The sequence below is a fragment of the Trichosurus vulpecula genome, chromosome 4 (genome assembly GCF_011100635.1).
Source record: "Trichosurus vulpecula isolate mTriVul1 chromosome 4, mTriVul1.pri, whole genome shotgun sequence".
In the NCBI taxonomy this organism is placed as follows: Eukaryota; Metazoa; Chordata; class Mammalia; order Diprotodontia; family Phalangeridae; genus Trichosurus; species Trichosurus vulpecula.
In genome coordinates this window covers 387,126,962-387,142,529 of record NC_050576.1, presented here as the reverse complement: position 1 = coordinate 387,142,529, position 15,568 = coordinate 387,126,962, and the positions used below count along the sequence as shown (strand labels likewise).

Below are 15,568 nucleotides of genomic sequence, written 5' to 3'. Positions count from 1 at the left end.
AACATGTAAAGGGCTATGTCTGACTAAAAAACTGTGTGCTCTAAGTCGATAGCTAACAATAGGAAAAAAGTGATTATTTTTGTTAGTGGGATTAAATTTGTTAAGAGTTCTGATTAAGCCTTCCTTCTGGGTGGAAGGAACACTGGTGTTGGAGTCAGACGGCGTGGGTACGAATTCCAGCCCTGCCAATTTAAGGAGCTCTGTGGCCTTAACCCATGTCATTTCCACTCTTTGATCTATCTATAAAATGGTAGAGTTGGAGTCTGTGATCTTTAAAATCCCATCCAGTCCTAAATTCTGTGATTTTTATCATCTCTTCCCTTAGTAGATGATGGTAGACATTGATAGATGGGGATGATACAACTGAAGAATACTATATAGTATCTGAATGCTCACTTGCAGTACAAAGTTACATCTTGTAACTAGATTAGAAACCTTGTCTTTTAATATTTAAGAAGTGTAAGGTGGTGGTATTAAAATGGAAAGAGTCAGCTCCTGGATCTTCAAGATCTCTGAGCAGTCAACAGAGAAGGAATGTGTAGGCCAGAACTTTGGCTAGTCTGCCAGCAAAAGTGGAAGGTGACCCTTGTAATATCTGACCGTCTTCCAAGACAGTTATAATTACTGCCCTGTGCATGTTTGTGTACTTGGTGAGAGGGCAGCCTTTCTCTCTTCCTCATTTTTCTTTCTCCTTCTTCCTCACTCTCCTAGGCTACTCAAATGTCATAAGAACACTTCCTATTTTCTATAATGGAAAACCCTGAGAAACAGAAATGCTAGAAATTTTTGTTGACAGCGAGAGGAGTAGGTGGAGGAGAGAGGATGCTTAGATTGTGCGACTGCTATCCACTCCTGGGCAGGCTGCCTGTTTTCAAGGACAGATAGACAGACAGACAGATTGACTATGGATGCGACTGGCTTTCGGGATGTTTTTGTTTGTTGTTTGCCTGGCTGAAATCAATAGTTGGTCTTTATAGGCAGGGTCCGCATATACAGGTATATTGGCGTTTAAAAATACAGAAACAATGGGAAACAATATAGATGCTATTTCCTAGGGCTGCTGTCATGTAGTTGCAATGTTTCAAGTCACTTTTTATTTTAAGCGTGTTTAAAAAAGTAACACCACCCCTGACCCCCATTTCTAACTCCTCTCTTCAATGATCACTCATATCACTCAATCTATTACTGATAAGACCAGATGATCACAAGAGCATAAAAAAGCAGGAAGGGAATCACTGTAGAGAAGAAGTAAGAAAGCATAAAATAATGCAAGTACTTTCAGGTTGGATGGAGAGAAGGGAATTTAAGAGGCTGGCTATGGACAGATTTGCTTTTGGAAAGTGTTCACAGTTTTCAGTACAGTAAAGAACTCTCAGTTTCAATTCCTCTCATTTTATAGAGGAAGTGATGGGTTGATGGGCTGGGGTGATGACTCACTCCATTCAGCTCAGGTAGTAGTAAACCTCATCATCCTCATTTATGTAGTACTTTACGCTTCACAAAGCACTTTATAGACATTAGATCATCAGATCAGAGTGGTAAATAACAGAGCTGGGATTAAAATCTGTCTCAACCTGGCTGTTAGATTTGTTCGGTGGTGCAGTGGATAGAGCCCTGGGCCCAGAGTCAGAAAGACTTCAGTTCAAATCCAGCCTCAAACACTAGCTGGGTGACCGTAAGCAAGTCTCTTACCTTCTATTTGCCTCGGTTTCCTCATCTGTAAAATGTACGTAATAATAGTACTTAACCTCCCAGGGTTGTTGTGAGTAGCAAATGATTGTAATAATTGTAAGGTGCTTAGAACAGTGCCTGACACATAGCCAGCACTACATAAATGTTACTTACTATTATTATCTCTCTTGGTGCTCCCTAGACTTATAGCTTGTGCCAGTTTGTAGGAGGCTGTGTATTCACAACTGAACCAAGGAGGGACTGGAATCCCGGTGCATGGGGTTCTGTAGTTGGCAGAGGTTATGTTGCTTCTGGACATTAAGGAGACAAATGAAACTTATAGAAAGAGCTCCTAAAAGCAGTATCCCTTGCTGACCCCAACAAGGGTTGTTATTATTTTTTTTAATCAGACCTTTGATTTCATTAGTGTAGGGAGTTCCCTGAGGCTGCTTCTACTCTTACAAATTGGTCCTTCCTTTGCAACTTGGCTGGTGAGCCACAGACTGGAAGAGTGAACTGAGAGGTGGCCTGAGAGCTTGAAACACCTGGATTCAAGTCTCTTTTCTGACATGTACAGGCTGTGTGACCCTGGACAAGTCACTTAACCTTTCTATGCCCCAGGCACCTCTCCCACGTCCAACTTTCTGTATTTGGTATTGCTCCAAAACAGCTGGTGACCTTGCAAAGTCTGGTTGTGTTTAGTGCACCTTTGGTGGTGCTGGTAGAAGCGGTCATGGTGGGCCCTAATTTGGCTTAAGAATATGTCATCTCAGTAATTAGTTGGCTGCTGCTTTATTCAACAGGCCAGAAGTTAAAGAACTGAGTCCAAGTTCTCCCACTTCTATCAGCTTGGGAGTCATATTTTCATGCTTGCGAGGGATTTCCAGCCTCAAAGATGCAATCTGACTGAAAATTGCCCTGCATGTTTACATAGTAGACTCTATACTGTGATTTGGACTGTTCATGTCTTGAACACTTGTCACAGCCCTAATCTGGAATCTTAAAAGAGTATGACTGCTACTTAAGAATTCTGAACAACACAATGATTAATGATTTCAGAAGACCTATGATGGAAAATTTTACCCATCTCCTGACAGAGGGGTAATGGGTTCAGGGTACAGAGTGGGACATATTTCTTTTAGATGTAGCCAGTGACAGAATTTGTTTTGCTTGGCTACACATAATTGCTACAAAGGTTTTATTTCTCTTTTCTTTTTTTCCCAATGTGTGTAGAAGGGAGAAAAAGAAAATTAATTTTTAAATGAAAAAAACTCATTAAAAATGCCCTCTGAGTAGGACTTTATTATACTTTATGCATCAGGCCAGAAGTTACAGACTAGATTAGAAATCATTCTCATCTAAACTTCATCTTTAAATTTACATGTTTGCAGTGAGCTGGTGGCCTTGGTGAAGCATTGTAGCACTTGGTGGATTGGGTTCTGCTATAAAGGATGGTTTGTTAGTCAGGCATGGGTTTGCATATAATATGTGCAAATACCAACGTTCTCTCTTTGTAAAGTTTCAACCTTTGAGCACACATTGATATGCACAGAGTTCTCTGCATTTATTTTTTGAAAGTTTCGTTCCTTTAAAGAACATGTCTTTATTCTCCCTTTCAAAATCAAAATTAAATCTTATTTTAAAGATAAAAATCTACCTACTCCCTATCCCCTAGAGAAAGCAAGAAAAATAAAATCCCTTTTACAAACCCATATAGTCAAGGAAAACAAATTCCCACATTGGCCTTTCCCCCGAAAATATATGTCTCATTTTGCACTTAGTTCATCACTTCTCTCAGGAGGTGGGTGGCAGGTTTCAGCATGAGTCCTTTGGAGTAGTGGTTAAAATGGAACATTTAAATAGACATTGGGTTTATATACCCTGGGTCCACTTTTCTATTTTTGAGTGACTTTGGACAAGTTTCTTGTTCAGTTTTTTAATAGCTATCACTTGTCCATAAGTCCCCTCAGGAAAATTAAAAGTAGCTATACCCTTTTCTGCTTATGTGGAAATTCTGATATAATCAAAACTGCTTTGAGATCTTCAGAAGAGGCTTAAAAAAAGACAAGGTATAATCATTATTACTTACCTTGAACTTTGCCTTTCCTGGACAACCCCAGGAATTAGGCAGATGTTCATGATGTTCCTGACTTGCCGGGATTTATTGGCTTTGGTCTGTGTGCTGTGAAATTAATGATCTAATGGAAAAGTGTTTCTGAAACAGTCTTCTATAGCTTGTCAAGGGATAATATATAGATTTCTTAGTTTTAGTTTGGACAAATGAATCTGCTTAGTGAGAAGTTAGGCAAAAAGCTGTGAACAGGAAACTAAGTTTTTAGTCAATCAGCAGATGTTTATTGAGGGTGTACCCTGAAGTTCTGGTCTGACCATATTACCCCCAACACCCAATCAATAAATTCTAGTGGCACTCTCTTCCCTCCAGGACTAAATATAAAATCCTCTCTTTGTCTTTTAAAGCTTTTCCTAACCTGACCCCTTCCTACCTTTCCAGCCTTCTCATACCTTATTCCTTTCCATGTACTCTCTTATCAGGTACTACTGGCTTCCTTGCTGATCCTCCCATACAACCTTCATCTCTCAACTTTCTACTGGCTGCCCCTGATGCCTGGAACTCTCTCCCTCCACGTTGCCCCCTCCTGACTTTCCTGGCTTCCTTCAAACCTTAGCTAACTTCCCACCTTCTGCAAGAAGCCTTTCTCAGCCCTCCTTAGTCTTAATGCCTTCCCTCTGAAACTACTCCCAATTTGTCCTATATAGATCTTGTTTGTACTTAGCTGTTAACGTGTCATCTCCTCTATAAAGAATGCTCCCTGTGACAGGGACTGATTTTTTTTTTTGCCCCTCTTTGTACCTTTAGCCCTTAGCACAGTGCATGACACAGAGTAGGCACTTAATAAATGTTAGCTGACTGACAACTACATGTGGAACACTCTACTAGGATTTTTGAGGGGCTGAAACTCCTTTTTTTAGCTTTTTTCCCTGATTACATGTAGAAACAAATTTTAACATTAATTTTTAAAAATTTAGAGTTTCAAATTCTCTCCTACTTTCCATCCCTTCCCCCATAATTGAATTTGATATGGGTTATACATGTGCAGTCACACAAAACATATTTCCATGTTAGTCATGTCGTGAAAGAAAACACAGGACCCCTCCCAAAAAGCAAACAACCACACCAAGAAAAATAAAGAATGTTTCAGTCTGCAGACTCCATCAGTTCTTTCTCTGGAAGTGAATAATATTTTTCATCATGAGTCCTTTGGAATTGTCTTAGATTACTCTATTGCTGGATCATTCATGGTTGATCATTGTACAACATTGTTGCTGTCGTGTACAATGTTCTCCTGGTTCTGCTCACTTCACTTTGCATCAGTTAATATCAGTCTTTTCAGTTTTTTCTGCAAGTTTCCCTTTCATTATTTCTTGTAGCACAAGAGTATTCATTCCATCACAATCAAATACCACAACTTGTTCAGCCATTCCCCAATTGATGAATATCCCCTCAATTTCTAATTCTTTGCCACAACAGAAAGAGCTGCTATAAATATTTTTGCACATATAGGTCTTTTTTCTTTCTCTTTTTCTAAATCTCTTTGGGATACAGACCTACTAGTGGTATTTCTGGGTCAAAAAGTATGCACAGTTGACAAAACTACTCTTTAGAAGCTCGTGATTTAGTTGAAGATACTAAACATATGCAAAGAAAATTGATACATTTAGTAATGTTAGAGTTGACATGACTTGACTTTCAAGTCACCGTCCTAGGCATTATCGTAATACAAAGAAGTATAACATATGATCCCTGACCTCTAAGAACTTACTATCTACCTGAGAGACAATTCATTTTTTTTTTCAATTGAAATCTTTCATTCTTACTTCAGCTAAATTTCCCAATATGTCCCTCCCCTGATACAATTCATTTCAATAAACATGTGTAAAAGCCTACTCTGTGCTAGGCACTGGGCTGAATGCCAGGGCTGTGAAGAGATGAAGCAGCTCTTCTTTAAGAAGATTGTATATGGGGCAGCTAGGTGGCACAGTTAGTAGAGCACTGGCCCTAGAGTCAGGAGGACCTGAGTTCAAATGTGACCTCAGACGCTTGACACACTTACTAGCTGTGTGACCTTGGGTAAGTCACTTAACCCCAAGTGCCCTACCTTTCCCCCCTCCAAAAGAAGCTTGCATGCTATTGGGGAGATACAAAATGTATAAAGATAAATACTACAAAATTCTTTTAAGAAGGAACGAACACTAACAACTCAGTATAAATTTTGGTGGAAGAAAAAGCCTAGAATTTCAAGACAAGAGTAAAAAAAAAAAAACCGTAGGAATGAAGGAGGCAAGGGCATTGGACCAGTTCACCTGTGAGGCTCCTTTCAGCTCTCCGTCTAGGATCCTAAGAACAGTACTTCCTGATCTCAAATTAGGCTAGGAAGCAGTGATCATCACAACTACTTGGTACAGATTAAAAAAAAATAGAATCAGAAAAAAATGAACTCGTTAACCAAGTGTTAGATAAATGGGAGGACATGATTAATTGAGGCAAGATCTTTCTATTTGCAAGACTTCTAGGAAATCTGGAAATATATTCCACAATAATTAGGCTTAGACCAACATTTTGTGCCATTTTTTTTTTCAGATTTAGAAGAGTAGGTCAGATTATCATTCATAGTTATGGCTAGGATAGAAATTCTTTACCACATAAGAGAGGTGGCCACACAGAAAAATAAATTAGAATAATCAAAATTGAAAAATTGTTTACATGAACAAAATTAATGCCTACAGGGTAAAAAGGAAAAAATGTTGATTGAGAGAAGTATTTCACATCAGCTATTTCTGATAAGTGTCTTGTATCCAAGACATACAGGTAGGCCTCAGAGATATTGAGGGTTTGGTTCCAGACTACCACAATAAAGTGAGTCATATGAATCTTTTGGTTTCTCTGTGCATGTAAAAGTTATATTTTTACTATACTGAAGTCTATCAAGTATGCAATAGTATTATTTTTAAAAACACCCCAATGTATATACCTTAATTAAAGAATATTTTGTTGTTTAAAAAAATGTAAACCATCATCTGAACCTTCAGCAAGTCATAACCATTTGTTGGTGGAAGCTTTTTCTTCTTTGACACTGATGACTGCTGACTGATCAGGGTGCTGGTTGCTGAAGGTTGGGATGACTGTGGCAATTTCTTGATTGAAAGATAGGAGGTGGCCAGGTTATGAAGGACTATAAAAACCAAATAGAGGATTTCACACTGTATTTGATCCTGGAGGCAATAGGGAGCCATTGGAGTTGAATTGAGTGGGGGAAAGGGGTGACAGGATCAGACCTGAGCTTTATGAAATAATCAATTTGACTCCTGAATGGAGGGTAGGTTGAAGTGGGCAGAGGCTTGAGGCAGGGAGACCAACCAGCAGACTATTTCAGTAGTTCAGGCATAAGGTGATAAGGGTCTTAGGGTGATGGAAGTGTCAAAGGAGAGAAATGATCATATGTGAGAGATGTCATGAAGGTAGAAATGACAGGACTTGGTAAATGATTACATACTGAGGTTGAGGAGTCTAGGATAGTACCTAGGTTGCAAGCCTGGGTAAGTGGGAGTATGAGGTCTCCACAATAATGGTGAAGTTAGGAAGAGGAGACAGTTTTGGGGGAAAGATCATGGGTTCAGCTTTGGACATGCTGAGTTTGAAGTGTCTGTGGGACCTCCAGTTGTCTAACAGATGTCTAATGAGATGTCTAATAGATAGTTGGAGATGTAAAACTGGAGGTGGGGGGAAAGTTTAGTACTGGACAAGTAGATCTGAAAGTCATCTGCATAGAGATTAGCATTGAAATTAAGATCAAGTGAAAAGTAGTATAGAGGGAAAAGAGAAAAGGGTCCAGGATAGAGCCTTGGGGTTCATTTTGTAATGTGCTGGCAAATGTTTAACAACCAGCTCTCAGAAAGAAAAAAAATTATACAGGGCACATATTTAAGTTTTATCTGCATTATTTGCTTTTTAAAAGTCTAAGCAAGCAACAAAATAATAAAGCAAGCTCTGATTTATAGTATTTGCTGATTTCTAAAATATAAATACACAGAAGAAATGTAACAATTCTCTCATGAACCAGTTTGGGCTGGCTCTAGCACATTCCTGGAGATACCGTCAGTGGGCATGACCTGAAGATCCAGCAAAGGAGGCAGAGAAGGAGTAGTTAGCCAGGTGGGAGAAGAGCCAAGAGAGAGAGCAGTACCATGAAAACCCAGAAAGAACAGAGTAACGAGGAAAAGAGGGTGATTGACTTGACTTTGAGAGGTCAAAAAGGATGAGGTTTGAGAAAAGGCTATTGGATTTTGCAATCAAGAGCTCTTCAGTGAATTTGGAGAGAGCAATTTCCGCTGAATAATAAGATCCCAAGTCAGACTGAAGAAGAGAATTAGAGAAAAGGAAGTGGAGGCATCTTTTGTAGCATTTGATAAATGTTATGACGTAGATACAGTGAGTGGGGACCTCAGGATCTGATGATGTAGGTCATTTTATTTAGTCTTCTTTTATGGCAGCTTATTCAATCTCTTTGATTTAAGAGGAAAATATAGTAAAAGTCATGCCTTGGGCTCTTGAATATGAGTAAGGGCTGCCTCGTTCTGATGGTTTTATAACAACCACTAAGAGAAATGATTCTATTCTTCTTCCCCTCCCAGCAGGATTTCTCTACGGTGGTACCTACTCCCTGGGTGTACTTGGGTGTAACTGAGTATTTCTTTCTTCTTACCTTTTTTTTTCTCTCTCTGCCAGGAAGGGAGCAGTTCCATGGTCTTGGCTCCATGTACTGCCGAGGAGCTGCTGCTATCATCCTCACCTACGATGTGAACCACGTGCAGAGCCTCATCGAACTGGAAGACAGGTTCTTGTCTCTGACAGACACAGCCAGCGCAGACTGTCTGTTTGCCATCGTGGGGAACAAGATTGATCTCATCGATGAGGTCGATGGGGAAGATGGTGCGAAAGGTGTGAATGACCCTGGAAAGGCCGTCAGCAGCCGTGACTCAGCCCGAGCGCCTAAGCGAGTTTGCCTGGATGATGCCATGGCTCTTTATAAGAAGATTCTGAAATACAGAATGTTAGATGAAAAGGAGGTGCCAGCTGCTGAAAAGATGTGCTTTGAGACTAGTGCAAAGACAGGCTACAACGTGGACCACGTGTTTGAAACTCTGTTTGATATGATGGTACCGATAATTTTGCGCCAGAGAGCTGAGGCACCTTCACAGACTGTGGATATTACTAATTATAAACCAGCAAAACGGACCCAGTCTAGGTGTTGTGTCTGAACCATAAAATGTGTTCTTTTTAGACTCTTAAACTGTTAAAAAGCTTCCAGTGAAATTAATTGAGCTTTGGATAGGAAAAATAAATAAACATGGGAGAAATCAAGGATCTGGTATTTAGAATCATGTTTGGGGAAGAGCTCCACAGAGAGACAGCTATTCATTAAGAAAAAAAAGTCACCAAGGATGTGAACTCTTATCTTTTATGGGTTATCAAGTGGAAAATCTGTAAGGAATTATTTGTGATCATAGATTTGCAGTATTAGGCAATTGACCGTTCCATGATTTTCACCTCATGGTAGATCCAACACTTCTTCCCTAAACCAGGCTCTGAGATCTCGCCCCACACTTGCACAAATGCAAGTCTGTTGCCATGGTATGTGAATTGTCCTTGAATCTTCTGTTTCTGTCAAGTCGCACTTTTTTTATAAGTTGTTTTAAAACATTTATTCCCCCTGTAATTTAATTTAGGCCTTCCTTGCTATTTGGTGTGAGTACTTTTTATGAATTACGAACGTGATTGTACTTGTCCTCGGCCCACTGAGACAGTTGTTAGATGAATGGTTCCCATCTTTGTCCTGCCATCTTGAGAAGTGGACAGACCACTTGGTTCTCAAAAGATACCATGAGATTGTCTGGGGAAAAGGGAGACGAAAAAAAAAGTTCCTATTTTCCTAGAAACTCCTTTGAAGACTATGAGTATGAACCCCTTGCTGGAAGAGAGTAGTAGAGAGAAAAACACATCTGAGACCTGTACAGATGGAAACCATATAGATCTAATGAGTTGAAAATGTTTGATTTGAATTTGGGGAGGTACACAACTGTTGAAACAAACACCTAAAATCCCTGTATCATGTTGAAACACACATGGATACGAGTTTCTGAGCAATTGGATCAGTTTTTGTTAAACTTTTCTTTAAGGAAAGATGTGGTTTTAAGAAGCAACTGTGACTTGGGTCTGTTTATCATTGACACTCCTGAATAAAGATGTACCATTGCTAACGTGTGATATTAATTTCTAAGGCTGTAGCTGTATATCCTACTAGCAACCAGCTGAAAAGTGAGAATTCTGGCACAACAACAGTTTTTTTCTTTGAGAAAACTGCCAATGGCTTTGACTGTTGTTTTTTCATGGATTTGGTTTCATTTGGAAGAGGCTAAAAACTTGTTTTCCTCAAAACGCCTTTTTATTAGTGATACATATCCTCTGGAATAGTCTCCTAGGAAAGGCTGTTGAACATCTTTCTCTGAAAGGATTAAAAAAGATTAATTATATGCAATGACTTAATTATAGCTTTGTTTCCATAATTCAGCTAACATTTAGTAAGCATCTGCTATGTGCCAGACACTGTACTAAGTGCTGAGGATACAAAATAAGAAACAGAAAGACAATCTAAAGACGAGTCTCCTTGAGACAGTCTCTCAAGGGGCTCACAATCTAATAGGGGAAGCAGTGAGGGGGAACCACAAGGGGATACCCTCCAGGGTGGGCATCATGTTCTTTGCAGTCCAAACCAAACAGAGATGCAATTGGAAAGTGGAGTGTTAGTTAGCAAAGTCCAGATATAAAGAAAAACTTTGGGAGGAGTTTAGTGCCCCACCCTCCAGTCCACCACTCTGAGGGAAGAGGAGACTGGAGGTTGAGTATCCAAAGCTGAGTTAATCAGCATGACAAAGAGCCTTCTGATGATCAGCTTTTCTCCTGGGTAGGGGATCCTGTTCCCTGGGGTCCCAAGCAAGCAAATGGAGAGTAGAAAGTTTAAAGGCAGACGGGGGGAACAGAATACTTCTCAAGGTTACCTGTAAAATGAAGGGGCTAGACTTGATGGACTTTAACAGCCTTTCCAGGTCTAAATCTGTGATCCCATGCTTCTAAATAACCTACAGCCTGTTTCTAAGTGTATTGTCACGTCCTGGGTGCGGGGTGCCCACAAGGTGTCATATTTTCCATCCACCTCATCCCCTCAACTGTATTCCTAGAGACTGGCTGCCCCAACAAAATGTGAAATCTATTTTTGCATAAGCCCTAGTTTCTTAGTTCTTGATTACATTGGGTTCTGGAAAAGACAGCATATTTCACTGAACTTGGGTTCAAATCCTGCCTCTCATATTGGTTAGCTGGGTAAGTCATTCACCTTCTCTGAGACTCAGTTTCCTCATCTGTAAAATGAGGGAGTTTAGACACGATGGCCTTTATGGGCCCCTTCCGGCTCTATATCTATAACTGTGGACCCTTTCTACACAAGTAAGTTCTTAAGACATCCTTTATGCTGGGAGGGTTGAGGGCCTAATTCACCTTAACAGCATTTAGTCACAACTAGGCAGTGTCCCTGGCAATGAAATACACATACACACAGGAGCGGTGAGCTTCATAAACTGAAAGCCATGTACCTGTTGTATTTCTCCTAAATCTTCACTTGTCCTGAAGCCGGTAGTGTGCTAGTAAATGTTTAACAACTGGCTTTCTGGATTAAAAAAGGGCACATACATACACTTTTAAGTTTAATCTGCATCATTAACAGTTTCTCCATTGCTTTCCAAAGTTTAGACAAAAAAAAAAACCACCACAAACAAAAACCAATAATCCAAGCCCAATTTGTAGCTTTTACCTATTTCTGAGGCACAAATGCAAACATTGTAAATTTAACAATCTACTCTCCTAGTCAAGTGAGTTCCAGCACAGTCCTGTCTGCAGTCTTATTTCTTTAAGGCGCAGCCCTATTAAGCCCTGAACTTCACTGATATAGCTGCCCTGGCTGCTGTGTTTGAGAGACTTTGTGTTTCTTGCATATTTATTCTGGAAGTCCCAACTTCCTGGCTGGGACTGAAACTCAGAATTTCCCAGTACTGGTCGTAGAGAAAGACGCTGTAGGCCATGCACCCTGGTTATGAGGATGCTTGTAATATTTCAGTGGTGGGATTCAGCCGGTCCACACCGATTCAGGAGAACCAGTACCTAATTTTAGGTTGAGCTGGGCGAACCGGTGGTTAGCAGGGGCGGGGCCTGTGCCGCTATGGCAGCAGTGCTTCTGCTTGGTTCCGTGGAGAACTGAGTTGTTAATTTATTTGAATGCCGCCGCTGATTATTCTTGAATTCTGCTCAACCCCCACTAATGGGCTTGGACTTTTAACTCTTCTAACATGGGTTCTGTGTGAGCTCTGTGCACATGTGCACACTCTTAATTGTTCCCTTGTAGATTTGCATGTACACGGAGTGCTAACCTTGGAACAGCTACTTCCCAGTGGAATCGACAAGACAGTATCAGAGCCATAGCAGGGTGGCCTCCCAGGGACCTAGAATACTCTGAAGAAGAAAAAGAAATATTCAACAGAAGTTGGTGTTAATTGACCCTCTCCTCATCTCTGCTTTCCAAACCTTCCCTTGGTTTAGACAGGAGTTTAGCAATGGCATTCAGTATTTCACAAGTTCTTACAGTGTCTTCCTGTCCTTATTACTAAGCAATCAGGCAACCTCCAAACCAAGAAAACCCGGGTTTGACATACTGTTTGTGGGACCATGAGCAAGTCAATTGACTTCCCCTTGCCCTAGGCCAGAGGTGTCAAACTCAGATAGAAATGGATCCCTGTGGACCACATATTAACTTAGAAAATGTCAAATTATTGTTATCTATGTTTATGGACATATATATGTATGCATATAATCTATGTTAAATATCTCTTAATTACATTTTAATCTGGTTCAGGCCCATTTGCTGATGCATGGGAGGCACCTCTGCTCCTGGCAGACCTATGACTATTATCTAAGTTCCAGAGAAGGTACTGAACCACACAGGTAGAGGGAATTTCCTAAATCATTGAAACTGCAAATCTAGTCTACATCTTTATCTCTATTGTCATAATCTAGCAACAGCCTCTCTCCTGTGGATCAACTTTTCTGTCTTATCCCTTCTTCCCCTCCCTACCGATTAGTATCCTGTTTAGTTTGGCTGTTGGTGAGAGCTGGGCTTCTGCTTTGTGTTTTCTGGATGGAATCTTTCCCTACTGGCTCCTCTTTAATAATCAGGTTTTACATTTCACCTTTGTAGGAATTTTAAGGTCAGCAGACTTCACTTAGTGAACTGATTTGGAAAAATTCTAGGCCATCCCACCCCATCAACTTCCCCTCCCCAGCTCACCCTTGGATACTGAATGGCCTTGAAGTCTGTAGAAATGCCCTTCTTTTTCCTCTGGCTTGGTTGGTTGCCTCTACCATTTTGGCTTGCTTCCATTGTTCAGCTATTCTGTCTGATGTATCTGGATCAAATATTGGGAAGGTAGAAATACTGGGGGGAATAAGGACCCATATGGGCACTGGCACAGACTTAAACTCAGCAAAGCTACCTGTTTTGTGGTATTTGGAGGCCTGAGCAAGGCCCACCTAATTAATTATGCCTCCCTTTCCTGCCCACTCTGTTGCCATGCTTCTCTCATGTTTTACCTTAAGTATTCACTGTGAATCATTTTTTTTTAGGTAAGACCACACACACTAGAGATGCTTGCGGAAGTGGGGGGTGAGGGGAGGAAGGTTAGAGGAGTTTCCTTCAGCATTCTTCATTATCAGGAGTTCATCGATCGTATTAGTTAATCTAGTCACTTGAGGAAGGAAAATAGGACCTTGAGGTGCTTTGGAAGGTAATTTTTCTCCATAAGTGATCTGTATGGTGGAGGAGGGGTGAGGAGGAAGAAGCTATAGATTGTTGCAGGGACCATCTCAAAGAATTCAGGGTTAGACCACCTCCAATCCAAGTATAGGCATTTATTGGGATGAGGCCTGTAACCGACGAGTTGCAAGAGGAAGCAGCAACTTAGTAAGACGACACAGGCAATTTTATAGTGTAATGATGCTGATTACACAGCAGAAATTAAGAATACTAAAAAAGCAGGAGGGATTTGTTAAGGGATTAGGTAATGGGGAGAGGTCCTAGGTGGACCTGTGCGTGCCATTACCCACAATGCCTATAGAAAAACCCATTTGGGAGGGCTTGTATCTATGCTAATGATATTACAATAAGCTTCTTTACAGCATAAGTTGACCTAAAGGACAGCTTTTGCTATTACTGCTCAGGTGCCTACTTAGGGAAAGTCCCTTCTATTGTTTTGGGGTCCACATCCTGCTCGGGCATCCTGGTGGTGCTGCTTTCTGATTGGCTGGCTATCGTGGTCTTGTTTGAGATTAGATGGATGTGGTTGTGGTTGAGTGCATGGACACACCTGCTGTTTCTGTGGGAAATATGAGGGATGGGTCTGGGGGCAGTGGCCAGCTAGAGGCAGTGGCTTGGATCCCATCACATGGACATGGCTGCTATTCTGTGAGAAATATGAGTTCATGTACATATCCGCTGTTCTGGTGAGGCATGTATTGAGTTGGGGTGGGGGAGCAGTGGCTAGGTAGGAGGCAGTGGCTGTATTGAGTCTGGGGGCAGCTTTATTATAATTCCATCAAGATGAAGGTGGCTGACCAGTGGGATGCCCTGGGGACATTAATAAAAAAAAACTGGGGGGTGGGGTTGGCCCTTTTTCCCGAGGGAAAAAAAGTTTTGCCTGGAGAAATTTTGTTAGGAGAGGTACCCCTGAAATGAGAGACACTTAAAAGAAACAAAAAACAAAATCTTGTGAGACTTTGGAAAGCAAATCTCCACAATGGGTCTTTTTTCTCTTCAGATAGAATATAGCTCTCTTCCCAACCTTAAGCCAGGGTGAATATTTATAGAGTTGAGGAGATCACTATAAAGTACTCATTCTGTCTGTGTATCAGTTAACTGTTGTTTATTGTCTGCATCCTATTGTAGATTGTAGATCAAAGGTGATTTCATTGGCATGCAGTGGAGGGAGAAGCTGGCCCTTCTCACCTGGAAAGAAGTTAGGAACACTCCTTCCATTTCTAAGAGGAAGGCAGGTTTGTGTCGGTAAATTCTTCAGGGTAACTATGAAAATATCATACAATCCTGGGGGAAACATTACTAATACAAGACTTTTAATTAAGCTAGTCACTGATTAGGAAGGTGGGCCGATTAGGGGTTCAGGACAGAAGTGAGCCACCTTCCTTGCCCTCTGAAATCCTCAGTGAATGGTTTTAGGTTCAAATCCTGATTCTGTTACCAGCTATATTAGGATGATGGGATCAGAGCTGGAAGGGACCTTAGGGGTTATCAAATCCAACCCCCTCATTTTTCTGATGAGGAAACTGAGGCACAGTGAGCTTAAGTGATTTATCCAGCATCATTAAGCTAGCAAATGTTGAGGTGGAATTTTAACCCAGATCTTCCTTCCTGGGTACTGGCATACCTAGGTATCATCCACTACCATAGGTTCCCAAAGTGGGTGATACTACCCTGTGAGGGGCACTGGAATGATCCAGGGGAGTGGTAGTAGCCTATGTGCCCTTTGGGGGGCATTGAGTAAAACTAAGGGAGTGGTGGAAGCATAAGGAAAGAAGAGAAAAATTTTGATACTATATGGTTACATGATGTAATACTGCATCATCAAAATTTCAATATTGGAAAACAAATTTACAATAAATTATTAAATTTAAGATGTGTCATTAAAAATTATATTCTTTTGA

General features: G+C 40.8%; 1 protein-coding gene across 1 annotated transcript in view; it reads left to right on the top strand.

Moving 5' to 3' along the window:
* The window catches only part of RAB20 (RAB20, member RAS oncogene family), a 51,874-nt gene extending 41,866 nt beyond the window's left edge, over positions 1-10,008 (top strand). Inside the window, exon 2 of the mRNA XM_036753186.1 lies at positions 8,477-10,008. Coding sequence (XP_036609081.1) covers positions 8,477-9,009 — 533 coding nt within the window. The 3' untranslated portion in view covers positions 9,010-10,008. The remainder of the gene's footprint in view (positions 1-8,476) is intronic.
* The last annotated feature ends 5,560 nt before the right edge of the window (positions 10,009-15,568 follow it).